Source organism: Oncorhynchus mykiss, chromosome 19 (assembly GCF_057628025.1).
Source record: "Oncorhynchus mykiss isolate SJ-2025 chromosome 19, ASM5762802v1, whole genome shotgun sequence".
In the NCBI taxonomy this organism is placed as follows: domain Eukaryota; kingdom Metazoa; phylum Chordata; class Actinopteri; order Salmoniformes; family Salmonidae; genus Oncorhynchus; species Oncorhynchus mykiss.
In genome coordinates this window covers 70,421,464-70,446,557 of record NC_143040.1, presented here as the reverse complement: position 1 = coordinate 70,446,557, position 25,094 = coordinate 70,421,464, and the positions used below count along the sequence as shown (strand labels likewise).

General features: G+C 43.9%; 5 protein-coding genes across 5 annotated transcripts; 3 read left to right on the top strand and 2 right to left on the bottom strand.

Annotated features, from left to right (window-relative positions):
* Positions 1-1,699: 1,699 nt before the first annotated feature.
* LOC149975319 (uncharacterized) lies at positions 1,700-2,945 on the top strand. Its single transcript, XM_090211648.1, has 2 exons — positions 1,700-1,782; positions 2,078-2,945. Exons 1-2 carry the CDS (start codon positions 1,700-1,702, stop codon positions 2,943-2,945), a joined length of 951 nt encoding a protein of 316 aa, XP_090067774.1.
* A 1,186-nt stretch (positions 2,946-4,131) lies between these two features.
* On the top strand, positions 4,132-5,482 carry LOC149975318 (uncharacterized; the record flags this gene model as incomplete). Its single annotated transcript, XM_090209741.1, has 1 exon — positions 4,132-5,482. A coding segment is annotated over exon 1 (1,323 nt), but the record flags the coding sequence as incomplete, so codon positions are not given.
* A 105-nt stretch (positions 5,483-5,587) lies between these two features.
* Positions 5,588-11,704, top strand: LOC149975317 (uncharacterized). Its single transcript, XM_090209740.1, has 5 exons — positions 5,588-6,404; positions 7,226-7,829; positions 10,755-11,001; positions 11,296-11,370; positions 11,558-11,704. Exons 1-5 carry the CDS (start codon positions 5,588-5,590, stop codon positions 11,702-11,704), a joined length of 1,890 nt encoding a protein of 629 aa, XP_090065866.1.
* Positions 11,705-12,967: 1,263 nt separating this feature from the next.
* LOC110498257 (uncharacterized) lies at positions 12,968-17,539 on the bottom strand. Its single transcript, XM_021574885.3, has 2 exons — positions 14,389-17,539; positions 12,968-13,567 (listed from the first exon to the last, which is right to left on the bottom strand). The coding sequence occupies exons 1-2, from the start codon at positions 17,537-17,539 to the stop codon at positions 13,023-13,025; spliced, it is 3,696 nt and encodes a 1,231-aa protein (XP_021430560.3). The 3' UTR covers positions 12,968-13,022.
* On the bottom strand, positions 16,686-19,272 carry LOC149975316 (uncharacterized). Its single transcript, XM_090209665.1, has 2 exons — positions 19,190-19,272; positions 16,686-18,894 (listed from the first exon to the last, which is right to left on the bottom strand). Exons 1-2 carry the CDS (start codon positions 19,270-19,272, stop codon positions 17,991-17,993), a joined length of 987 nt encoding a protein of 328 aa, XP_090065791.1. The 3' UTR covers positions 16,686-17,990.
* Between the last annotated feature and the right edge of the window lie 5,822 nt (positions 19,273-25,094).

Genomic DNA, 25,094 nt, shown 5'->3' with positions numbered 1-25,094 from the left:
AGATATTATCTCATCTCAGTAAACTTACCTGGTAAAATAATGGATAACATTTTTTAAAAAGTATAGAAGACAGCCGTTCTTCTCTTCATTTCCTGCTTCTCCTGTGGTGCATATAAGACCCGCTACATAAAGACAACATGTCATCTACATGTGTTATAGAATAGCTCCCTTCTCACATCCCAGGTCATGTTTGGACTGGAACGGGACAACTCAACGGGCTATGCGCATCTCCCCAATAGCCTACAGACAACTTTCCTGAGTGCAATGTCATTAATGTGACCGATATGTACAGTATAATAAGCAGAGTGAAGAATGAAAAGATCCCACCTCTGACGCACAGCAGAGACATCGCTGCTGAGATTTCCCCTGGAGCAAGAGTCCCTCAAGAATTTAAAAACAGTCATTGCGTTTCAATGATTGTACTCCCCAAACGCTTGTTGCATCGTGAACTATCCTCCCAGTCCCTTGGGAGTTCATCGGATGGATGATGCGCCGCTGCCATTTACTTGGATGAGAAGTTGGACGAACGCTCCTCCAGCTCACGATACGAGATGGTGGAGAACTACAGTGTAATGATGTGTCGTTCACGAACGAACGGCTCTTTCTGAACGGATCTTTTTGTTGAACCTCGGGAACCGAATTGCATCGGTGAAAGAGCCATTCATCTGGCTCTATGATTTGCAAACTGCTACTACTGCTTGTTGAGCTCAGAACAACGTTTTTCTGTAGATACATTACAACATCATTATCTAAAGGGGGTGAATCCTCACTGCAGAAATAATAAATAGTGGGGAGAGTGGGTCAATCTGGTCCACGAGGATTTATTTCATTGAACTTTAGGCCCATACAAAGACAAATCACACAACATAGACTACCAAATAACCTTAGGCAAAAATACACGAAATAAAAGTCAAGTGAAAATAGTTATAAATGTCTTTATCAATTATGAGTAGCTAAACATTATCGACTTTTGGACACTGATGCGCAGGAGAACCCCTAGCTGTCAATCAAGCAGGCGCGGTGAACGGATTATGACGCTCAAGCGTTCCAAATGACGCAACAATACAGCTCCAGACCAGAGAAAGTTAATGCCGAAGTTATTATTCAGTTCAACACTAAAACTGAGGTTTGACACGTGTGATTTGAGGTGAGTCAAATATTTACAAAAGTTTACAATACATTAACCATCCGCTTCCTTATTTCTGTTGCTATCAATCACTCCATCTGTATCTACTCTTCTGTCTGTCTGTCGGACTATCTGAATTGTCTGTGTACTGTCTAGCCAGCATATGCCAGAAAGGTTCTTTCACAAAGTCTCATAGAAGGAGTGCTGATCAATAATCAGTTTGATCTTTTAAATCAAACTGAATACGTTTTGATGGACAGGAGGCAACCTGATCCTAGATCAGCACTCCTACCCTGAAACACTTTGTGAACACAATCCAGGTGTACTGTGATTATGAAGTTGTGATGAGGTATTATTATATTAGTTGTGCTGATGCATGATGGGTTGTAGGCTAGAGCTTGAGGACTCAACTCTGAAGACTGTTTCTGAATTCACTGACCTGGTGAGTAAATGTTGTGTACAATGGCACCATCTAGTGACAGAAACATAGAAACACACATTGTTGCTGAACGAAGGCATCTCTTTATTTTCCAGAAATAAAACTTGTAGACCTTTCCTGCAGTCTCTGAGGAGATGGACACCTCTTCCTCTTCTGGACGATCTCCGTCTCCTACTGGGACTGTCTTCTTACCCCCTCCTATCATGTGGAACAGTCTGTAAGTCATTCATCACATAACCTAGCTCTGGTCCAGGGCATTATGTGCGGCTTGCTGAAGGAAGGCTCAGTGTCTGCAAGCTGTACGTAACGCCCTGGACCAGAGTGACACATTACCCACCTCTGGCCATCATGGACAGTCAACTCATCACATTCACGTACTGTAAGTCACAGTTGTGTGATTTGTGTTATTAAAGACAGTTAAATTGAGCAGAAGTGTAATTATTAGTTTAATATTGTAGTAAATTGTCTGAGTTCACTTCCTAAATAATGTGTTGACATTCCTTTGCTCCCAGCTACAAGCAGGCAGAGATGGAGGTTCACTTCCCGAGAGAAGAGAAGAAGACCTGTACAGAGAAGGAAGCCCACATGCTTGAGTTGAGGGGGAAGGATCGAACGATCCGAAACCAGAAGAAGGAGATGGACAGACTTCAAGTGTGCCTCTGGGAGGAGGAAAAGAAGAAGAGGAATGGTGGAACGGAGAAGGACAAGATCATTGAACAATTACAGTCTGAGTCAGACAGTCTCCGAGCCCTTTTAAAAGATGAAAGGAGGAGAAGAAGAGTAGAAAGGGGTATAATGACAGAGTGGAAGGCTGAGATCCTGAGACTGAGGGAGGCAGAGAGCCAGAGGGAGGCAGAGAGCCAGAGAGAGGCAGAGAGACAGAGAGAAGCAGAGAGACAGAGAGAAGCAGAGAGACAGAGAGAAGCAGAGAGCCAGAGAGATGCAGAGAGACAGAGAGAAGCAGAGAGACAGAGAGAAGCAGAGAGACAGAGAGAAGCAGAGAGACAGAGAGAAGCAGAGAGACAGAGAGCAGCAGAGAGACAGAGGGAAGCAGAGATAGCCACAGAAGCAATGGAGCACCTGAGAAAAATGCAGGAGATCCACAGACTCAAAAAACTGCTGGATCTACTGATGGTGGACCTACAACTGGCCCACGTAAGACATGTCATTGTTATTATTAAAAGGCAGTGTATATTTACCCAGCTGAAAATGAATAGTGGCAGACAGCGGTACGCTAACCCAATGTTAACTTTTATTCCTTTCCTTAACCCTTACCTTAACCTCACTGAAACTATACCTAACCTTTACCTTAACCCAACCCTAGGTCCTGAACCTAACCTTCATTTATCTCAACCCCTATGCCTTTCTTCTGCCGGTTGAATATCCACTTCCTTATTAACGTCATTACTGTTGTTGTTGTTGTTGACTGTATCTGTGAAGGTTGTAAATAGCTGCATTAGTGAAGCATCATTTGTAGGAGTAATTTCTACAAGCATAAACATCAGAGGCAACATTGTTGTAACATCACACAAATTGTAATCAGAATTTCTCAAACCCCTAACTGAATGGGCAAGAAGGTTGTGTGTTTGTATTTGAACACATTTTGGACATAATTGATTCCATAAAATGTCTCGTAATTTTTTCAAACAATGATAATACATTAATTGACATTGAATTGTCCAGATGAATTGATCAAAATGACCCTGCTATTGATGTTGTCCAGTGTTTGATTCAATTACCTAGCTGGTCATAGATTATCACTAATTTTACCTTTTAAAATGAAGCAAGAGATAGAGAGATTGAGGCTATGGCAGAAAGTCATGGAGGATCAGCGACCAAGACTGGCCTGGAACAACAAACCTATTGAGACAGGAAGAGAGAGGGAAAGAGAGAGGGAAGGAGAGAGAGAAAGGGAGATGGAAAGTGAGAGAAAAGCAGAATTGGAAAGACAAGAAATGAAGAAGAAAGTGGAACAGGCAGAAGAAACGATAAAAGTGTTAGAACGAGAGATTGAGAGATTGAAAGAGATTGAGAAGGAAATCACATTTGAAAGAGAAAGAGACGTGCGTATTGGAGAGAATGAGAAAGTCAAACTGGTTAACGAAAAGGTAAAAGAGTTAGAGAGAGAGGTTGACAGACTGAAAGAAGATATGACAACAAAAGAGATTCAATACAAAATCAAATTTGAAAGAGTGAAAGAAGCGTTTAGAAGACAGAATGAGAGAGTGAAACAGGTTAACCAAAATGTGCTAGTGTTAGACAGAGAGGTTGTGAGAATGAAAGAAGAGATTAGATTGAAAGACGAGACTGAACCAGAGAGAACATTTGATAGAGACAGAGAGAGAGAAAATGATTGGAGACGAAGTGAAGAGGAGATGAAAAATAGAGTGGAGAGAGAGATGGAGATGGAGACAGACCTCATCAATGACAAAAAGACGTCTGAATTGGAGGAAGTCTGCAAGAAAATCAAGGAACAGCGGATAGAATTAGAAAATATGGAAACAGACTAATATAAATGGAAACAGAACCAAATGGACATGGAGGAGAAGATGGAGGGTGAGCACAACAAACAGAAAGAGGTAGAAAGAAAGAGAATGGAGAAAATACTAAAACAGAGACAAGAAGAAGATGAGAAGAAGAAGGAGATGGAGAGAGAAGAAGAAGAGAGACGCAAACAGAAGAACATAGAGATGGAAGAGGAAGAAAGAGAGAGGGAGAAAGAGAGACAGAGGGAGATCAAAAGGAAGAGAATGGAGAAGAGACAGAAAATTATGAAAAGAGAAGAAGAGAGACAGAGAGAGATTGAAAGAGAGATTGAAGAAGAAAGATGTAAACAGAAGCAAATAGAGATGGAAGAGGAAGAAAGAGAGAGGGAGAAAGAGAGACAGAGAGAGATTGAAAGAGAGATTGAAGAAGAAATATGTAAACAGAAGCAAATAGAGATGGAAGAGATAGAACGAGAAAGGGAGAAAGAGAGACAGAGCGAGATCAAAAGGAAGAGAATGGAGAAGAGACAGAAAATTATGGAAAGAGAAGAAGAGAGACAGAGAGAGATTGAAAGAGAGATTGAAGAAGAAAGATGTAAACAGAAGCAAATAGAGATGGAAGAGATAGAACGAGAAAGGGAGAAAGAGAGACAGAGCGAGATCAAAAGGAAGAGAATGGAGAAGAGACAGAAAATTATGGAAAGAGAAGAAGAGAGACAGAGAGAGATTGAAGAAGAAAGATGTAAACAGAAGCAAATAGAGATGGAAGAGGAAGAAAGAGAAAGGGAGAAAGAGAGACAGAGAGAGATCAAAAGGAAGAGAATGGAGAATAGACAGAAAAATATGGAAAGAGAAGAAGAGAGACAGAGAGAGATTGAAAGAGAGATTGAAGAAGAAAGATGTAAACAGAAGCAAATAGAGATGGAAGAGGAAGAAAGAGAGAGGGAGAAAGAGAGACAGAGAGAGATTGAAAGAGAGATTGAAGAAGAAATATGTAAACAGAAGCAAATAGAGATGGAAGAGATAGAACGAGAAAGGGAGAAAGAGAGACAGAGCGAGATCAAAAGGAAGAGAATGGAGAAGAGACAGAAAATTATGGAAAGAGAAGAAGAGAGACAGAGAGAGATTGAAAGAGAGATTGAAGAAGAAAGATGTAAACAGAAGCAAATAGAGATGGAAGAGATAGAACGAGAAAGGGAGAAAGAGAGACAGAGCGAGATCAAAAGGAAGAGAATGGAGAAGAGACAGAAAATTATGGAAAGAGAAGAAGAGAGACAGAGAGAGATTGAAAGAGAGATTGAAGAAGAAAGATGTAAACAGAAGCAAATAGAGATGGAAGAGATAGAACGAGAAAGGGAGAAAGAGAGACAGAGCGAGATCAAAAGGAAGAGAATGGAGAAGAGACAGAAAATTATGGAAAGAGAAGAAGAGAGACAGAGAGAGATGGGTGAGAAAGAGAGACAACAACAAGAGGAGAGACAGAAACAAAAGGAGAAGGAGAAAGAAAGGGAGAAAGACAATGAGAATCAGAGAGAGATGGAATTAAGAGATCAGCAACAGAAAGAGATGGAGAGAGAAAAGATGACTATGAGAGAAAGGGAGGAAGCAGGAAGAAGAAAGGAGGGGCAGAAAAATATTTTGGGGGAAGTTGAGGGACAGAATGAACTGGAGATAGAACAGGAGAGAGAGATGGAAGAAAAGCAGGAAGTGATTAAGGAAGCAGAGGAAGAGTACAGGGAAAGAGAAGAGAGAGGAAAGGAAGTAAGCATGAAGAAACATGTAGTAGTTAATGTTAAAGCAAAAGCACGGGAAGTCTTCAATAGGCGTAAAGAGAGGAGGTTAGAAGTGTTGAAGGGGGAACGAGAACACATAGAAAGAGGACAACAAATCAGGAGGGAGAAGGAGGAAAGACGGCTGGAGATGGAAAGAAAACAGGAGAGGGCAAGACAACAAGAGGAGCAGGATAGAAAACAAGAGATTGAAATTGCTAGACAGAAAGAAATGTTGAGACTAAGAGAGGAGGAGAGGCAGAGAGAGGATGAGAGAGAGGAGCAGAGAAAGAGAGCCATTGAAGGCCATTTAGCTTTAATCAGAGAGAGAGAAAATATAATACAGGCAAAAAAAAGAGAGGAGATGGTGGAAGAGGAAAGAAGGGAGATCCTTGAGTACAAGAGGGGTGACTTAGAGAAGGAGGAGAAGGAAGATGACAAGGAGGACATTCTCCCACCTGATAATAGTATCCGAAGGAGAGCTGTGGGCTGGGTGAACAAGAAGTGGGAGAAGAGGAACCTCAAAAAGATAGAGAGAACCTGTCAGAGAGAAGCTGAGGAGGGCCATAAGATCGTCCACATAGGTAAGACCTGTTTTCCCTCTACTTATGACATCATCCTCTGTAGTCTCCTCTACACACATACGTTCCACACCAGTCATCATGTTGCATCATTGTTTCAATATAAAACTACTGTCCAAAATGGTCAAGCTGATCTGGTATCAACTTAAATGTAATGTACACAGGGAATTTAGAATGGAAAACTCAACTGGATCTCAATGACCCTGGTCTAAAGTAGTGCATCATCGCCTTTTGAGGCCCTAAGAAACATTTTGTTCAGGTTTTTGACAACATTTCCTCCCAATCTACACTTTGCAACGGGGCGTAGAGAACATATTGCATTTTTTAAGCAAGTTTGCTGCAATTCTACACATTTTCCCATGGGGTGGAGAGAAGAATTAGCCATTTTGAAATCTATTTCCTTCAATTCTACACATTTTGCCATGACTTATGGCATGTTAAGATAATATCTGAATGAAATTGACTAACAAAATTAATGGGGGCTCACTGTAGTTCAAGGCCCCTGGATAATTTGACCAAAAAAGGTTTTTGGGGGGGTCAGGGGGCCCCTAGTTGCCATGGGGCCCTAAGCAATCGCATATGCCCTGGCACTTTACAAAGAATAGGTGCCATTTGGGACTCGTGTTAAACTTTGGGTCAGGTCAATTCGGGATGGGAATTATTTAAATGTATTGACAAATTCCATGCCATGCTCAAATGAGAAGAGTAAAGAATCATTGAGATCCAACTGGGTTTTCTATTCTTCATTCCCTGTGTCCATTACATTTAAGTTGATACCAGATCCACTAAGTTGAATGAGAACTCTACTTCTTCTCCCCTTCCAGTCATCCCTGGACCCATAAGGATAACCATGACCCGGGCAGAGAGAGAGAGGGAGAAGAGGAAGGAGCTGCTGAAGGCTGAGGAGAGAAGGAAGAAGATGGAGGATTTCAATAAGCAGTGGAGAGAGCGGTCCCTGCTTAAAAAACAGACTCATGAAAAACTGAAGGAGGAGAGGGAGAAGATGAAGGAAAAGTACCTGGAGCAGATGAATCTGGAGGCTGATGAGCAAATCCAGAAGTTCAGCACCCAGTACATCACCCGTTGTCCAACCACCCAACACAGCCACGACTACAACCAAGGTCAGGAATTGCCGCGGTGGGCGACAGGCCAACAAGTAAGCCACGAGCCTGTTGCATCTGGAGATGGCCAGCAGGAGGGGCCAAGGAGGCAACAGGCATGGGCAGAGAACCAGGAGGGGAGTTCAGAGAACCAGCAGGAGGGGCCAGAGAACCAACAGGGGGGGCCAGAGAACCAACAGGAGGGGCCAGAGAACCAACAGGAGGGGCCAGACAGCCAGCATCTAGAAGCTCCAGAAGAGGTTGAAACATCAGAGCCAACTTCCAAGAACAAGAAAAAGCCAAGCATCTGGAAGAAAATTAGGATGAGGTAAAGAATGTTTAAACATCTATTCATGTTTTACACTGTTAATATATACATGTCATCACTTTAAAAAGTGACATTATCCAAATGTGAGGGTTTAGTGTACATGCAACACACATGTAAATATATAGATACTTACCTGTCTCTGTGATGTCTTACAGCCTTCCTGATGTGCTGTCTGCCTAGAGCTGGAACTCGATGAAGCCACAGTTCCACTGAGGTTACGTTGGTAATTAAAAGTGTCGCCCAATAATTCCTCCTCCTCTTTAAGTCATCAAGCCACATTTCCTCCTCAAAACATTATAGTCTCCTCAAGCCAGCAAGTATCCTCTTTATCAGGCAACAAACCATCGAAGGTCAGTGACCCTCCTCCCCAGAGCAGAGACTCTCATCTTTATCCTAGTTAAATTCATCTCTGATCACCACCTCTACAGTCCTAGAAAATATCCCCAAAATGGAAATGGTTTCAACAGAAGTCCTCCCCTCAGACCAGTGGCTCCACAGACCAGAGTTTCTCATCTTTATTCAAGTTGAATGCAACTCTGATCATTTCCACCACCTCTCCTGTTAAGGGGAGGTGCTGAAAAGGAGGTCTGGGAGGAGGTCTGCAGGTAGCCTGGACCGGACCGGTAGCAGCTAAGTTGCTGGCTCCATCCCCGGGCAGAGCTGCTCAAGTCAGGCCACTGATGTTTGATGATGTCATTTTTGTTATCAAATTTATTAAAAAACAATATTGTTGTTACGGTGTGGATTGTTTTGTTATTTATTAGAATTGAAACATCCAGTAGTCATGGTAGATGTTAGACTTTCAATGAGACACCTAACATTCCATCAGTTTGATACAATGTGTGACATGTTATACTAGTGAGGAGTCCTCTATACACATCTATTTTAGACCATAGGAGAAATATCAGATTGAAATAGCTTCTCTAAGAATCTGAGGAGAGAGCAACAGTAGACGCATCGTTAGCTCTCCCACCTCCAGTTCAGTACTCGGGTCATTCCACCTTTTGGGGAGTGTAACTTTTATTTCTCCTAATTCTAACATTCTGTCATAAAGAGCACATGTTCAACTTAATATAAAACATGTTTCCCATCTCAAGAGTAACAAATACATACTATAGTAAGTGCCTATTAAGGGCCAAATAAAGTGACAGGGTTGACTGTAACAGAGTTGACTATTTCATCTAGAATCAACCATAGATCCCCATGTGACAGGGGGAATGGAATGCAAGCTTACCAAACACATGTAAATAGTTTCAACATGTCTAGACTGTCTATCTATAGGTAACAGGGTTGGTGTGTTATAATTCACCCACCCAGTGGTGATTGCAGCATGTACATCTTGGTGGTTAAAACTCCCCCCCCAAAATGTTTTAGATGAATGCCAGCAAAGCCACTACACAACACAACACTAAACAATACATTAATGGCACTATAACTTTAACAAACGATGCCCACAAACTGTTAGGGTCGACCTAAAGCTGTCCCAACAGCAGAGCTTTCTTTACAGCACCATGGAGTCACGGCTTCAATAAGTAGTGAGTGCAGGAGTCAGGCGCAGAGAGCAGGGTAGTTCAAAAGATGTGGATCTTTAATATTCCAACAAAACCATTACATTTTTACATTTTTTATTTTTATTTCACCTTTATTTAACCAGGTAGGTTAGTTGAGAACACCTTTATTTAACCAGGTAGGCTAGTTGAGAACATGTTCTCATTTGCACCTGCGACCTGGCCAAGATAAAGCATAGCAGTGTGAACAGACAACACAGAGTTACACATGGAGTAAACAATTAACAAGTCAATAACACAGTAGAAAAAAAGAGAGTCTATATACATTGTGTGCAAAAGGCATGAGGAGGTAGGCAAATAATAAACATTTTGCAGATTAACACTGGAGTGATAAATGATCAGATGGTCATGTACAGGTAGAGATACTGGTGTGCAAAAGAGCAGAAAAGTAAATAAATATAAACAGTATGGGGATGAGGTAGGTAAAATTGGGTGGGCTATTTACCGATAGACTATGCACAGCTGCAGCGATCGGTTAGCTGCTCAGATAGCAGATGTTTGAAGTTGGTGAGGGAGATAAAAGTCTCCAACTTCAGCGATTTTTGCAATTCGTTCCAGCCACAGGAAGCAGAGAACTGGAACGAAAGGCGGCCAAACGAGGTGTTGGCTTTAGGGATGATCAGTGAGATACACCTGCTGGAGCACGTGCTACGGGTGGGTGTTGCCATCGTGACCAGTGAACTGAGATAAGGCGGAGCTTTACCTAGCATGGACTTGTAGATGACCTGGAGCCAGTGGGTCTGGCGAATACTTTCAAGGGGGCCGAATACTTTCGCAAGGCACTGTATACAACAAGTAATGAGGGAAATGATAACCAGGTATGTGGGAAAACAAGACAAAACAAATGGAAAATGAAAAGTGGATCGATGATGGCTAGAAGACCGGCGACGCACACTGCAGTACGACCCCCGAACAAGGAGAAGGACCGACTTCGGCGGAAGTCGTGACAGTACCTCACCCCCCCCTCCACCGACACCCGGAGGGCGAGGTGCAGGGCGATCCGGACGGAGACGGTGGAACTCCCGCAGCATTGAAGGGTCCAACACGTCCTCCACCGAAACCCAGCATCTCTCCTCCGGACCGTACCCCTCCCACTCCATGAGGTACTGAAGGCCCCTCGCCCGACGCCTTGAATCCAGTATGGATGGAGCGAAAGGAATACACTGGGGCCCCCTCAATGTCCAGAGGGGGCAGAGGAACCTCCCGCACCTCAGACTCCTGGAGCGGGCCAGCCACCACTGGCCTGAGGAGAGACACATTGAACGAGGGGTTAAAAAGGTAATCTGGGGGAAGCTATAACCTGTAACTAACCTTGTTCAGTCTCCTCAGGATTTTAAGTGGCCCCAGCTTCCGGCAGGCGGAGGGGCAGGTTTTGGGTAGAGAGCCAGACCCCGGTCCCCCGGTGCGAAAACCGGGCCCTCACCGTGGTGATGGTCTGCGCTGGCTTTCCTGCGCAGCACGGCCCGCTGGAGGTGAACATGAGCTGCTTCCCATGTCTCCTCCACGCGCCTGAACCAGTCGTCCACCGCAAGAGCCTCGATCTGACTCTGATGCCAAGGTGCCAAAACCGGCTGGAATCCCAGTACTCACTGGAATGGGGAGAGGTTAGTGGAGGAGTGGCGGAGCGAGTTCTGGGCCATCTTTGCCCAGGGCACGAACGCAGCCCACTCCTCCGGCCGGTCCTGGCAATAAGACCTCAGAAACCTACCCACATCCTGGTTAACTCTCTCCACCTGCCCATTACTCTCGGGGTGAAAACCTGAGGTAAGTCTGATCGACACCCCCAGACGTTCCATGAACGCCCTCCAGACCCTCGAAGTGAACTGAGGACCCCGATCAGACACTATATCCTCAGGCACCCCGTAGTGCCGGAAGACGTATGACCTCTTCGGCCACAGATGGTGCACGAGATGGAACCTCCTCCGGTCTCCCTAAACGCAGCACCTCCCAGCACCATGGGCATCGGAGCGGTGGTGCTGGGGGATGGAACTGACAGACCCCGATCTGGATGTCCGCGGGTAGCCAGCAGGTTATCCAGCCGAATGGACAGGTCCACCAGCTGATTGAAGGTGAGGGTGAAGGCCAGCTCCCGACAGACATCCTCGCGCAAACTGCAGCGATAGTGGTCGATCAGGGCCCTGTCGTTCCATCCCGCTCCAGGGGCCAGTGGAGGCCCCTGTTGTGCTGGTGGAGGTGCTGGAGGGTTTGGACGACGCGGTCCATGGCAGCGCCAAGATGGTGGAGCATCGCTGCGTGCTCCCGGACGCGGTCCTCGACCCCTATACCAAGGGCACCTGCTACTGCTGACTCCATATAGTTGTTGTGGAATTCTGTAAGGGGTGCGTAACTGGCGGCAGGGAAGTCAGGCGCAGGAGAGCAGAACTGGGTAATAACCGGAGCAGTTTATTTAACAAAACAAACGGCATCCAGAACAACAAAATGTGGGTACAAAATAACCCGTTGTGCACCAGTCAAACGTGCACTTACAACAAACAATTCCACACAAGCACTTGCTATAGTATGTATTTGTTACTCTTGAGATGGTAAACATGTTTTATATTGAGTTGAACATGTGCTCTTTATGACAGAATGTTAGAATTAGGAGAAATAAAAGTTACACTCCCCAAAAGGTGGAATGACCCGAGTACTGAACTGGAGGTGGGAGAGCTAACGATGCGTCTACTGTTGCTCTCTCCTCAGATTCTTAGAGAAGCTATTTCAATCTGATATTTCTCCTATGGTCTAAAATAGATGTGTATAGAGGACTCCTCTCTAATATAACATGTCACACATTGTATCAAACTGATGGAATGTTAGGTGTCTCATTGAAAGTCTAACATCTACCATGACTACTGGATGTTTCAATTCTAATAAATAACAAAACAATCCACACCGTAACAACAATATTGTTTTTTAATAAATTTGATAACAAAATGACATCATCAAACATCAGTGGCCTGACTTGAGCAGCTCTGCCCGGGGATGGAGCCAGCAACTTAGCTGCTACCGGTCCGGTCCAGGCTACCTGCAGACCTCCTCCCAGACCTCCTTTTCAGCACCTCCCCTTAACAGGAGAGGTGGTGGAAATGATCAGAGTTGCATTCAACTTGAATAAAGATGAGAAACTCTGGTCTGTGGAGCCACTGGTCTGAGGGGAGGACTTCTGTTGAAACCATTTCCATTTTGGGGATATTTTCTAGGACTGTAGAGGTGGTGATCAGAGATTAATTTAACTAGGATAAAGATGAGAGTCTCTGTTCTGGGGAGGAGGGTCACTGACCTTCGATGGTTGTTGCCTGATAAAGAGGATACTTGCTGGCTTGAGGAGACTATAATGTTTTGAGGAGGAAATGTGGCTCGATGACTTAAAGAGGAGGAGGAATTATTGGGCGACACTTTTAATTACCAACGTAACCTCAGTGGAACTGTGGCTTCATCGAGTTCCAGCTCTAGGCAGACAGCACATCAGGAAGGCTGTAAGACATCACAGAGACAGGTAAGTATCTATATATTTACATGTGTGTTGCATGTGCACTAAACCCTCACATTTGGATAATGTCACTTTTTAAAGTGATAACATGTATATATTAACAGTGTAAAACATGAATAGATGTTTAAACATTCTTTACCCCATCCTAATTTTCTTCCAGATGCTTGGCTTTTTCTTGTTCTTGGAGGTTGGCTCTGATGTTTCAACCTCTTCTGGAGCATCTAGCTGCTGCCTGTCTGGCCCCTCCTGTTGGTTCTCTGGCCCCTCCTGCTGGTTCTCTGAACTCCCCTCCTGGTTCTCTGCCCATGCCTGTTGCCTCCTTGGCCTTTCCTGGTGGCCATCTGCAGATCCAGTGGGATCTTGGCTTACCTGCTGGCCTGTGGCCCATCCGGGCAACTCCTGACCATGGTTGTAATCATGGCTGTGTTGGGTGGTTAGACACCGGGTGTTGATTTGAGCATCAGCCTCCAGATGCATCTGCTCCAGGTAGTTTTCCTTCATCCTCTCCCTCTCCTCCTTCAGTTTTTCATGAGTCTGTTTTTTAAGCAGGGACCGCTCTCTCCACTGCTTATTGAAATCCTCCATCTTCTTCCTTCTCTCCTCAGCCTTCAGCAGCTCCTTCCTCTTCTCCCTCTCTCTCTCTGCCCGGGTCATGGTTATCCTTATGGGTCCAGGGATGACTGGAAGGGGAGAAGAAGTAGAGTTCTCATTCAACTTAGTGGATCTGGTGTCAACTTAAATGTAATGGACACAGGGAATGAAGAATAGAAAACCCAGTTGGATCTCAATGATTCTTTACTCTTCTCATTTGAGCATGGCATGGAATTTGTCAATACATTTAAATAATTCCCATCCCGAATTGACCTGACCCAAAGTTTAACACGAGTCCCAAATGGCACCTATTCTTTGTAAAGTGCCAGGGCATATGCGATTGCTTAGGGCCCCATGGCAACTAGGGGCCCCCTGACCCCCCCAAAAACCTTTTTTGGTCAAATTACCCAGGGGCCTTGAACTACAGTGAGCCCCCATTAATTTTGTTAGTCAATTTCATTCAGATATTATCTTAACATGCCATAAGTCATGGCAAAATGTGTAGAATTGAAGGAAATAGATTTCAAAACGGCTAATTCTTCTCTCCAACCCATGGGAAAATGTGTAGAATTGCAGCAAACTTGCTTAAAAAATGCAATATGTTCTCTACGCCCCGTTGCAAAGTGTAGATTGGGAGGAAATGTTGTCAAAAACCTGAACAAAATGTTTCTTAGGGCCTCAAAAGGCTATGATGCACTACTTTAGACCAGGGTCATTGAGATCCAGTTGAGTTTTCCATTCTAAATTCCCTGTGTACATTACATTTAAGTTGATACCAGATCAGCCTAACCATTTTGGACAGTAGTTTTATATTGAAACAATGATGCAACATGATGACTGGTGTGGAACGTATGTGTGTAGAGGAGACTACAGAGGATGATGTCATAAGTAGAGGGAAAACAGGTCTTACCTATGTGGACGATCTTATGGCCCTCCTCAGCTTCTCTCTGACAGGTTCTCTCTATCTTTTTGAGGTTCCTCTTCTCCCACTTCTTGTTCACCCAGCCCACAGCTCTCCTTCGGATACTATTATCAGGTGGGAGAATGTCCTCCTTGTCATCTTCCTTCTCCTCCTTCTCTAAGTCACCCCTCTTGTACTCAAGGATCTCCCTTCTTTCCTCTTCCACCATCTCCTCTCTTTTTTTTGCCTGTATTATATTTTCTCTCTCTCTGATTAAAGCTAAATGGCCTTCAATGGCTCTCTTTCTCTGCTCCTCTCTCTCATCCTCTCTCTGCCTCTCCTCCTCTCTTAGTCTCAACATTTCTTTCTGTCTAGCAATTTCAATCTCTTGTTTTCTATCCTGCTCCTCTTGTTGTCTTGCCCTCTCCTGTTTTCTTTCCATCTCCAGCCGTCTTTCCTCCTTCTCCCTCCTGATTTGTTGTCCTCTTTCTATGTGTTCTCGTTCCCCCTTCAACACTTCTAACCTCCTCTCTTTACGCCTATTGAAGACTTCCCGTGCTTTTGCTTTAACATTAACTACTACATGTTTCTTCATGCTTACTTCCTTTCCTCTCTCTTCTCTTTCCCTGTACTCTTCCTCTGCTTCCTTAATCACTTCCTGCTTTTCTTCCATCTCTCTCTCCTGTTCTATCTCCAGTTCATTCTGTCCCTCAACTTCCCCCAAAATATTTTTCTGCCCCTCCTTTCTTCTTCCTGCTTCCTCCCTTTCTCTCATAGTCATCTTTTCTCTCTCCATCTCTTTCTGTTGCTGATCTCTTAATTCCATCTCTCTCTGATTCTCATTGTCTTTCTCCCTTTCTTTCTCCTTCTCCTTTTGTTTCTGTCTCTCCTCTTGTTGTTGTTGTCTCTCTTTCTCACCCATCTCTCTCTGTCTCTCTTCTTCTCTTTCTTCCTCTTCCATCTCTATTTGCTTCTGTTTACTTCTTTCTTCTTCAATCTCTCTTTCAATCTCTCTCTGTCTCTCTTCTTCTCTTTCCATAATTTTCTGTCTCTTCTCCATTCTCTTCCTTTTGATCTCGCTCTGTCTCTCTTTCTCCCTTTCTCGTTCTATCTCTTCCATCTCTATTTGCTTCTGTTTACATCTTTCTTCTTCAATCTCTCTTTCAATCTCTCTCTGTCTCTCTTCTTCTCTTTTCATTATTTTCTGTCTCTTCTCCATTCTCTTCCTTTTGATCTCGCTCTGTCTCTCTTTCTCCCTTTCTCGTTCTATCTCTTCCATCTCTATTTGCTTCTGTTTACATCTTTCTTCTTCAATCTCTCTTTCAATCTCTCTCTGTCTCTCTTCTTCTCTTTCCATAATTTTCTGTCTATTCTCCATTCTCTTCCTTTTGATCTCGCTCTGTCTCTCTTTCTCCCTTTCTCGTTCTATCTCTTCCATCTCTATTTGCTTCTGTTTACATCTTTCTTCTTCAATCTCTCTTTCAATCTCTCTCTGTCTCTCTTCTTCTCTTTCCATAATTTTCTGTCTATTCTCCATTCTCTTCCTTTTGATCTCGCTCTGTCTCTCTTTCTCCCTCTCTCTTTCTTCCTCTTCCATCTCTATTTGCTTCTGTTTACATCTTTCTTCTTCAATCTCTCTTTCAATCTCTCTCTGTCTCTCTTCTTCTCTTTCCATAATTTTCTGTCTATTCTCCATTCTCTTCCTTTTGATCTCGCTCTGTCTCTCTTTCTCCCTTTCTCTTTCTTCCTCTTCCATCTCTATTTGCTTCTGTTTACATCTTTCTTCTTCAATCTCTCTCTGTCTCTCTTCTTCTCTTTCCATAATTTTCTGTCTCTTCTCCATTCTCTTCCTTTTGATCTCGCTCTGTCTCTCTTTCTCCCTTTCTCGTTCTATCTCTTCCATCTCTATTTGCTTCTGTTTACATCTTTCTTCTTCAATCTCTCTTTCAATCTCTCTCTGTCTCTCTTTCTCCCTCTCTCTTTCTTCCTCTTCCATCTCTATTTGCTTCTGTTTACATCTTTCTTCTTCAATCTCTCTTTCAATCTCTCTCTGTCTCTCTTTCTCCCTCTCTCTTTCTTCCTCTTCAATCTCTATTTGCTTCTGTTTACATCTTTCTTCTTCAATCTCTCTTTCAATCTCTCTCTGTCTCTCTTCTTCTCTTTTCATTATTTTCTGTCTCTTCTCCATTCTCTTCCTTTTGATCTCCCTCTGTCTCTCTTTCTCCCTTTCTCGTTCTTCCTCTTCCATCTCTATGTGCTTCTGTTTGCGTCTCTCTTCTTCTTCTCTCTCCATCTCCTTCTTCTTCTCATCTTCTTCTTGTCTCTGTTTTAGTATTTTCTCCATTCTCTTTCTTTCTACCTCTTTCTGTTTGTTGTGCTCACCCTCCATCTTCTCCTCCATGTCCATTTGGTTCTGTTTCCATTTATATTTGTCTGTTTCCATATTTTCTAATTCTATCCGCTGTTCCTTGATTTTCTTGCAGACTTCCTCCAATTCAGACGTCTTTTTGTCATTGATGAGGTCTGTCTCCATCTCCATCTCTCTCTCCACTCTATTTTTCATCTCCTCTTCACTTCGTCTCCAATCATTTTCTCTCTCTCTGTCTCTATCAAATGTTCTCTCTGGTTCAGTCTCGTCTTTCAATCTAATCTCTTCTTTCATTCTCACAACCTCTCTGTCTAACACTAGCACATTTTGGTTAACCTGTTTCACTCTCTCATTCTGTCTTCTAAACGCTTCTTTCACTCTTTCAAATTTGATTTTGTATTGAATCTCTTTTGTTGTCATATCTTCTTTCAGTCTGTCAACCTCTCTCTCTAACTCTTTTACCTTTTCGTTAACCAGTTTGACTTTCTCATTCTCTCCAATACGCACGTCTCTTTCTCTTTCAAATGTGATTTCCTTCTCAATCTCTTTCAATCTCTCAATCTCTCGTTCTAACACTTTTATCGTTTCTTCTGCCTGTTCCACTTTCTTCTTCATTTCTTGTCTTTCCAATTCTGCTTTTCTCTCACTTTCCATCTCCCTTTCTCTCTCTCTTTCCCTCTCTCTTTCCCTCTCTCTTCCTGTCTCAATAGGTTTGTTGTTCCAGGCCAGTCTTGGTCGCTGATCCTCCATGACTTTCTGCCATAGCCTCAATCTCTCTATCTCTTGCTTCATTTTAAAAGGTAAAATTAGTGATAATCTATGACCAAGACATACTTTCAAAGGATTTGCAGAGAATGATACATAGAAATACAACCTAGAGCTAGGTAATTGAATCAAACACTGGACAACATCAATAGCAGGGTCATTTTGATCAATTCATCTGGACAATTCAATGTCAATTAATGTATTATCATTGTTTGAAAAAATTACGAGACATTTTATGGAATCAATTATGTCCAAAATGTGTTCAAATACAAACACACAACCTTCTTGCCCATTCAGTTAGGGGTTTGAGAAATTCCGATTACAATTTGTGTGATGTTACAACAATGTTGCCTCTGATGTTTATGCTTGTAGAAATTACTCCTACAAATGATGCTTCACTAATGCAGCTATTTACAACCTTCACAGATACAGTCAACAACAACAACAACAGTAATGACGTTAATAAGGAAGTGGATATTCAACCGGCAGAAGAAAGGCATAGGGGTTGAGATAAATGAAGGTTAGGTTCGGGACCTAGGGTTGGGTTAAGGTAAAGGTTAGGTATAGTTTCAGTGAGGTTAAGGTAAGGGTTAAGGAAAGGAATAAAAGTTAACATTGGGTTAGCGTACCGCTGTCTGCCACTATTCATTTTCAGCTGGGTAAATATACACTGCCTTTTAATAATAACAATGACATGTCTTACGTGGGCCAGTTGTAGGTCCACCATCAGTAGATCCAGCAGTTTTTTGAGTCTGTGGATCTCCTGCAATTTTCTCTGGTGCTCCATTGCTTCTGTGGCTATCTCTGCTTCCCTCTGTCTCTCTGCTGCTCTCTGTCTCTCTGCTTCTCTCTGTCTCTCTGCTTCTCTCTGTCTCTCTGCTTCTCTCTGTCTCTCTGCTTCTCTCTGTCTCTCTGCATTTCTCTGGCTCTCTGTTTCTCTCTGTCTCTCTGCTTCTCTCTCTCTCTCTGCATCTCTCTGGCACTCTGCCTCCCTCTGGCACTCTGCCTCCCTCTGGCACTCTGCCTCTCTCTGGCTCTCTGCCTCCCTCTGGCTCTCTGCCTCCCTCAGTCTCAGGATCTCAGCCTTCCACTCTGTCATTATACCCCTTTCTACTCTTCTTCTCCTCCTTTCATCTTTTAAAAGGGCTCGGAGACTGTCTGACTCAGACTGTAATTGTTCAATGATCTTGTCCTTCTCCGTTCCACCATTCCTCTTCTTCTTTTCCTCCTCCCAGAGGCACACTTGAAGTCTGTCCATCTCCTTCTTCTGGTTTCGGATCGTTCGATCCTTCCCCCTCAACTCAAGCATGTGGGCTTCCTTCTCTGTACAGGTCTTCTTCTCTTCTCTCGGGAAGTGAACCTCCATCTCTGCCTGCTTGTAGCTGGGAGCAAAGGAATGTCAACACATTATTTAGGAAGTGAACTCAGACAATTTACTACAATATTAAACTAATAATTAAACTTCTGCTCAATTTAACTGTCTTTAATAACACAAATCACACAACTGTGACTTACAGTACGTGAATGTGATGAGTTGACTGTCTATGATGGCCAGAGGTGGGTAATGTGTCACTCTGGTCCAGGGCGTTACGTACAGCTTGCAGACACTGAGCCTTCCTTCAGCAAGCCGCACATAATGCCCTGGACCAGAGCTAGGTTATGTGATGAATGACTTACAGACTGTTCCACATGATAGGAGGGGGTAAGAAGACAGTCCCAGTAGGAGACAGAGATCGTCCAGAAGAAGAAGAGGTGTCCATCTCCTCAGAGACTGCAGGAAAGGTCTACAAGTTTTATTTCTGGAAAATAAAGAGATGCCTTCGTTCAGCAACAATGTGTGTTTCTATGTTTCTGTCACTAGATGGTGCCATTGTACACAACATTTACTCACCAGGTCAGTGAATTCAGAAACAGTCTTCAGAGTTGAGTCCTCAAGCTCTAGCCTACAACCCATCATGCATCAGCACAACTAATATAATAATACCTCATCACAACTTCATAATCACAGTACACCTGGATTGTGTTCACAAAGTGTTTCAGGGTAGGAGTGCTGATCTAGGATCAGGTCGCCTCCTGTCCATCAAAACGTATTCAGTTTAATTTAAAAGACCTAACTGATTATTGATCAGCACTCCTTCTATGAGACTTTGTGAATATGAGCCTTTCTGGCATATGCTGGCTAGACAGTACACAGACAACTCAGATAGTCCGACAGACAGACAGAAGAGTAGATACAGATAGAGTGATTGATAGCAAATTTAATAACGAAGCGGATGGTTAATGTATTGTAAACTTTTGTAAATATTTGACTCACCTCAAATCACACGTGTCAAACCTCAGTTTTAGTGTTGAACTGAATAATAACTTCGACATTAACTTTCTCTGGTCTGGAGCTGTATTGTTGCGTCATTTGGAACGCTTGAGCGTCATAATCCGTTCACCGCGCCTGCTTGATTGACAGCTAGGGGTTCTCCTGCGCATCAGTGTCCAAAAGTCGATCACGTTTAGCTACTCATAATTGATAAAGACATTTATAACTATTTTCACTTGATTTTTATTTCGTGTATTTTTGCCTAAGGTTATTTGGTAGTCTATGTTGTGTGATTTGTCTTTGTATGGGCCTAAAGTTCAATGAAATAAATCCTCGTGGACCAGATTGACCCACTCTCCCCACTATTTATTATTTCTGCAGTGAGGATTCACCCCCTTTAGATAATGATGGTGTAATTTATCTGCAGAAAAGCGTTGTTCTGAGCTCAACAAGCAGTAGTAGCAGTATGCAAATCATAGAGCCAGATGAATGGCTCTTTCACCGATGCAATTCGGTTCCCGAGGTTCAACAAAAATATCCGTTCAGAGAGAGCCGTTCGTTCGTGAACGACACATCACCACACTGTAGTTCTCCACCATCTCGTATCGTGAGCTGGAGGAGCGTTCGTCCAACTTCTCATCCAAGTAAATGGCAGCGGCGCATCATCCATCCGATGAACTCCCAAGGGACTGGGAGGATAGTTCACGATGCAACAAGCGTTTGGGGAGTACAATCATTGAAACGCAATGACTGTTTTTAAATTCTTGAGGGACTCTTGCTCCAGGGGAAATCTCAGCAGCGATGTCTCTGCTGTGCGTCAGAGGTGGGATCTTTTCCTTCTTCACTCTGCTTATTATACTGTACATATCGGTCACATTAATGACATTGCACTCAGGAAAGTTGTCTGTAGGCTATTGGGGAGATGCGCATAGCCCGTTGAGTTGTCACGTTCCAGTCCAAACATGACCTGGGATGTGAGAAGGGAGCTATTCTATAACACATGTAGATGACATGTTGTCTTTATATGTAGATTATATTTTGGTTTTATATTTCATATTTGATTGATGATTAGGCCTATGACTTTTGATTCCACTTTGGCTACCTTGCATATTGTCCTTTCTTGCTATATCTTAAACTTTATGCCCTTGTGCAGATCTTCTCTCTAAACAATAGTCATGATAGTTTGAATGAGTTGAGTAAACTACACTGTTGTTAGCTTCTCAGTCTGTACTGTACTGTCCCTGGAAGACTCTCCACATAGTTCACCTAGATCCAGTCCACTTTGGTCCACTGGTCAACTAATCATCCAAACCTCTGATTAGTGAATCAGGTGTGCTGGTGGTGGAATACATGATATGAGCTGGTTAGGGGGAGGACAGGTTTGAGAAGGGAAAGACTAAATGGGCATTTCTGACTAACATCCCATTGACAGCCCGTCTGACCAAAACCTAAAACTGACCCTAACCTTAACCCTAACCTTAACCCTAACATTAACCAAACCCTTACGCCTTAAAGGTAGTCTCATCATGGGTGGGATTCAGACTGTAGTTTCTCCCTGTGTGTCCAGTAAACCTCCTCTCATCATGGGTGTGATTCAGACTGTAGGTCCTCCCTATGTGTCCAGTAAACCTCCTCTCATCATGGGTGTGATTCAGACTGTAGTTTCTCCCTGTATGTCCAGTAAACCTCCTCTCATCATGGGTGTGATTCAGACTGTAGTTTCTCCCTGTATGTCCAGTAAACCTCATCTCATCATGGGTGTGATTCAGACTGTAGTTTCTCCCTGTGTGTCCAGTAAACCTCCTCTCATCATGGGTGTGATTCAGACTGTAGTTTCTCCCTGTATGTCCAGTAAACCTCATCTCATCATGGGTGTGATTCAGACTGTAGTTTCTCCCTGTGTGTCCAGTAAACCTCCTCTCATCATGGTTGTGATTCAGACTGTAGTTTCTCCCTGTGTGTCCAGTAAACCTCCTCTCATCATGGGTGTGATTCAGACTGTAGTTTCTCCCTGTGTGTCCAGTAAACCTCCTCTCAACATGGGTGTGATTCAGACTGTAGTTTCTCCCTGTGTGTCCAGTAAACCTCCTCTCATCATGGGTGTGATTCAGACTGTAGTTTCTCCCTGTGTGTCCAGTAAACCTCCTCTCATCATGGGTGTGATTCAGCCTGAAGCTGGAGAGGCCAGTAGCAACCACTTTATTACTAGTTGGGGATGGATAGTATCTCTAGAGGTACAGTAGGGCATTTCCATGTAAAAGGATTGTCTATTATGTATTTGTTGTGAAATTGTTAGATATTACTTGTTAGATAATACTGCACTGTCGGAACTAGAAGCACAAGCATTTCGCTAGACTCGCAATATCATCTACTAACCATGTGTTGTGACCAATAAAATGGGATTTTGATTTAAGCACCAATTATGACGTTCATAGGAGCATGTGTAATTGGGTGTGAAATGAAATCTAAGAGTGTATATTTTTGGTAAATGTAATTCTAGATACATTTTTGAACCAGTGAAGGCTTTGATTTCTGGGTAAACAGATGGAAAAGGGGTCCTAGAAAACATCACCAGAAAAAGTCTGAAGAGGTCCAATATCAGAACTACATAAAACCAGAATCATGTTGACATAAAGACCCCTGACTACTATTATCAACACTTACATTTGGGTTTGGAGAAATCGTTTTGGTAATATTGTCTTGTGCCTTGTAATTCCGTTACCAAAACCCCACATAACTTCAAGATATTTTCACATTTGTCTTTGTGAGGAGGGGGGATAATGAAAGTACACAGAATTAATCCAGTAATGGTGGAGCTAACAATTAGTTCTAGTGATTTTTCTGATGTATATTTTGGTTGTGAATTATTAAGTGATTAAAACTCATAATTCCGTTACCAAATGATACTATACTAGCGTATACGTCCAACTTAAATGGTTTGTCAAAGTTGGGAGCGGCAAGCACTGGGGCACTAACAAGTAGTGCTTTGGACTCAAAATGTAACGCCAGATTTCCTCCTCTTCGTCAGAGGTTTTGCAAGGATCGGGCCAAAACGCAGTGTGGTAAGTGTCCATGTTTTAATAGAATAAACTGAACATGACACAATATAAAATAACAAAGTTAATATTAACGAAACAGTCCCGTGTGGCACAAAGACTGACACAGGAAACAAACACCCACAAAACAACAGTGAAACCCAGGCTACCTAAGTATGGTTCTCAATCAGGGACAACGATAAACAGCTGCCTCTGATTGAGAACCATATCAGGCCAAACATAGAAATAGAAAAACATAGAAAAACACACAGACTGCCCACCCCAACTCACGCCCTGACCATACTAAATAAAGGTCAGAACGTGACAGTACCCCCCCCCCCCAAAAGGTGCAGACTCCGGCCGCAAAACCTGAACCTATAGGGGAGGGTCTGGGTGAGCGTCTGTCTGCGGTGGCGGTTCTGGTGCAGGATGTGGACCCCACTTCACCAAAGTTCTGGTGCGCCTCTTCGCCCGCCTCTGTGGCCTCTTTAAAGCGGCGACCCTCGCCACCGACCTAGGACTGGCAACCCTACTAAAGGGCCCCACTGGACTGAGGGGCAGCTCCGGACTGAGGGGCAGCTCCGGACTGAGGGGCAGCTCCGGACTGAGGGGCAGCTCAGGACTGAGGGGCAGCTCCGGACTGAGGGGCAGCTCCGGACTGAGGGGCAGCTCCGGACTGAGGGGCAGCTCAGGACTGAGGGGCAGCTCAGGACTGAGGGGCAGCTACGGACTGAGGGGCAGCTCAGGACTGAGGGGCAGCTCAGGACTGAGGGGCAGCTCAGGACTGAGGGGCAGCTCCGGACTGAGGGGCAGCTCAGGACTGAGGGGCAGCTCCGGGCTGAGGGGCAGCTCCGGACTGAGGGGCAGCTCAGGACTGAGGGGCAGCTCCGGACTGAGGGGCAGCTCCGGACTGAGGGGCAGCTCCGGACTGAGGGGCAGCTCAGGACTGGCTGACGGCTCTGGCAGAGAAAAACACACATAGAAAAACACAGACTGCCCACCACAACTCACGCCCTGACCATACTAAATAAAGACAAAACAAAGGAAACGAAGGTCAGAACGTGACACAAAAGCATAGTTACATTCCTCGGACCACTTAAATGGTACTTTGGGACTAAGCAGAGATGTCAGGGGAGCTACTACCATCTAAACATTCTTACAGAACGTACGATAGTACCCTACCATCCCCAGGAATCTGCACAACTGGCGACATGTCGTGAGAGCAGGAAAAGCAACAATTGCTTCCACTTTGCCAGTTATTTGGCACACTTGACCTCATCCCACCTGCGTCCCCAAGTAAGCCACAGTAGCCTTCCCAAACTCACACTTGACCTCGTCCCACCTGCGTCCCCAAGTAAGCCACAGTAGCCTTCCCAAACTCACACTTGACCTCGTCCCACCTGCGTCCCCAAGTAAGCCACAGTAGCCTTCCTAAACTCACACTTGACCTCGTCCCACCTGCGTCCCCAAGTAAGCCACAGTAGCCTTCCCAAACTCACACTTGACCTCGTCCCACCTGCGTCCCCAAGTAAGCCACAGTAGCCTTCCTAAACTCACACTTGACCTCGTCCCACCTGCGTCCCCAAGTAAGCCACAGTAGCCTTCCCAAACTCACACTTGACCTCGTCCCACCTGCGTCCCCAAGTAAGCCACAGTAGCCTTCCCAAACTCACACTTGACCTCGTCCCACCTGCGTCCCCAAGTAAGCCACAGTAGCCTTCCCAAACTCACACTTGGCCAAATTGAGGGTTAAAGAAGCATTCTACAACCACTGAAACACACTTTTCAAGGTGGCGAGATGATAAGACCAAGTAGACGAATGAATCACCACATCGTCAATGTAAGCAGTACAATTTGGCACATCCACGAACACAATGTTAACTAGGCGCTGAAAAGTAGCAGGTGCATTACACATTCCAAAGGGCATCACAGTATATTGTACGAAGTTATCAGGCGTAATGAAAGCTGAGATGTCAGAAGCTCGAGAGTTCAGAGGCACCTGCCATTAACCTTTTAGCAAATCTAACTAACGTAAGCAGCAGAGCCAATTCTATCAATGCAGTCATCTAAGTGAGGTTTGAGGATCTGGATTTCATTTAATTGTTATCCCTTGTCCTAACAGTTAACTCAATTTCTGTAACTTTCAAGTCCTTGACACCTGTTGACATATGTTACACGCCTCGGACTGGGACGTGGTCAGCAGATAATAAACCTGAATTAACAGGGTAAAATGATG

What these genes read in the sequence shown, in the direction of transcription:
- LOC110498257 (XM_021574885.3), bottom strand. Translation starts at nt 17,539, where the DNA reads ATGAAGCAAGAGATAGAGAGATTGAGGCTATGGCAGAAAGTCATGGAG. An exon ending in CCATAAGATCGTCCACATAG is followed by an intron (nt 13,568 to 14,388) that starts GTAAGACCTGTT and finishes CTCCCCTTCCAG; the next exon opens with TCATCCCTGGACCCATAAGG.
- LOC149975319 (XM_090211648.1), top strand. Translation starts at nt 1,700, where the DNA reads ATGGACACCTCTTCCTCTTCTGGACGATCTCCGTCTCCTACTGGGACT. An exon ending in CCTATCATGTGGAACAGTCT is followed by an intron (nt 1,783 to 2,077) that starts GTAAGTCATTCA and finishes CTTTGCTCCCAG; the next exon opens with CTACAAGCAGGCAGAGATGG.
- LOC149975317 (XM_090209740.1), top strand. Translation starts at nt 5,588, where the DNA reads ATGGAATTAAGAGATCAGCAACAGAAAGAGATGGAGAGAGAAAAGATG. An exon ending in CCATAAGATCGTCCACATAG is followed by an intron (nt 6,405 to 7,225) that starts GTAAGACCTGTT and finishes CTCCCCTTCCAG; the next exon opens with TCATCCCTGGACCCATAAGG. An exon ending in CCATGGGCATCGGAGCGGTG is followed by an intron (nt 11,371 to 11,557) that starts GTGCTGGGGGAT and finishes ATCCCGCTCCAG; the next exon opens with GGGCCAGTGGAGGCCCCTGT.
- LOC149975316 (XM_090209665.1), bottom strand. Translation starts at nt 19,272, where the DNA reads ATGGACACCTCTTCTTCTTCTGGACGATCTCTGTCTCCTACTGGGACT. An exon ending in CCTATCATGTGGAACAGTCT is followed by an intron (nt 18,895 to 19,189) that starts GTAAGTCATTCA and finishes CTTTGCTCCCAG; the next exon opens with CTACAAGCAGGCAGAGATGG.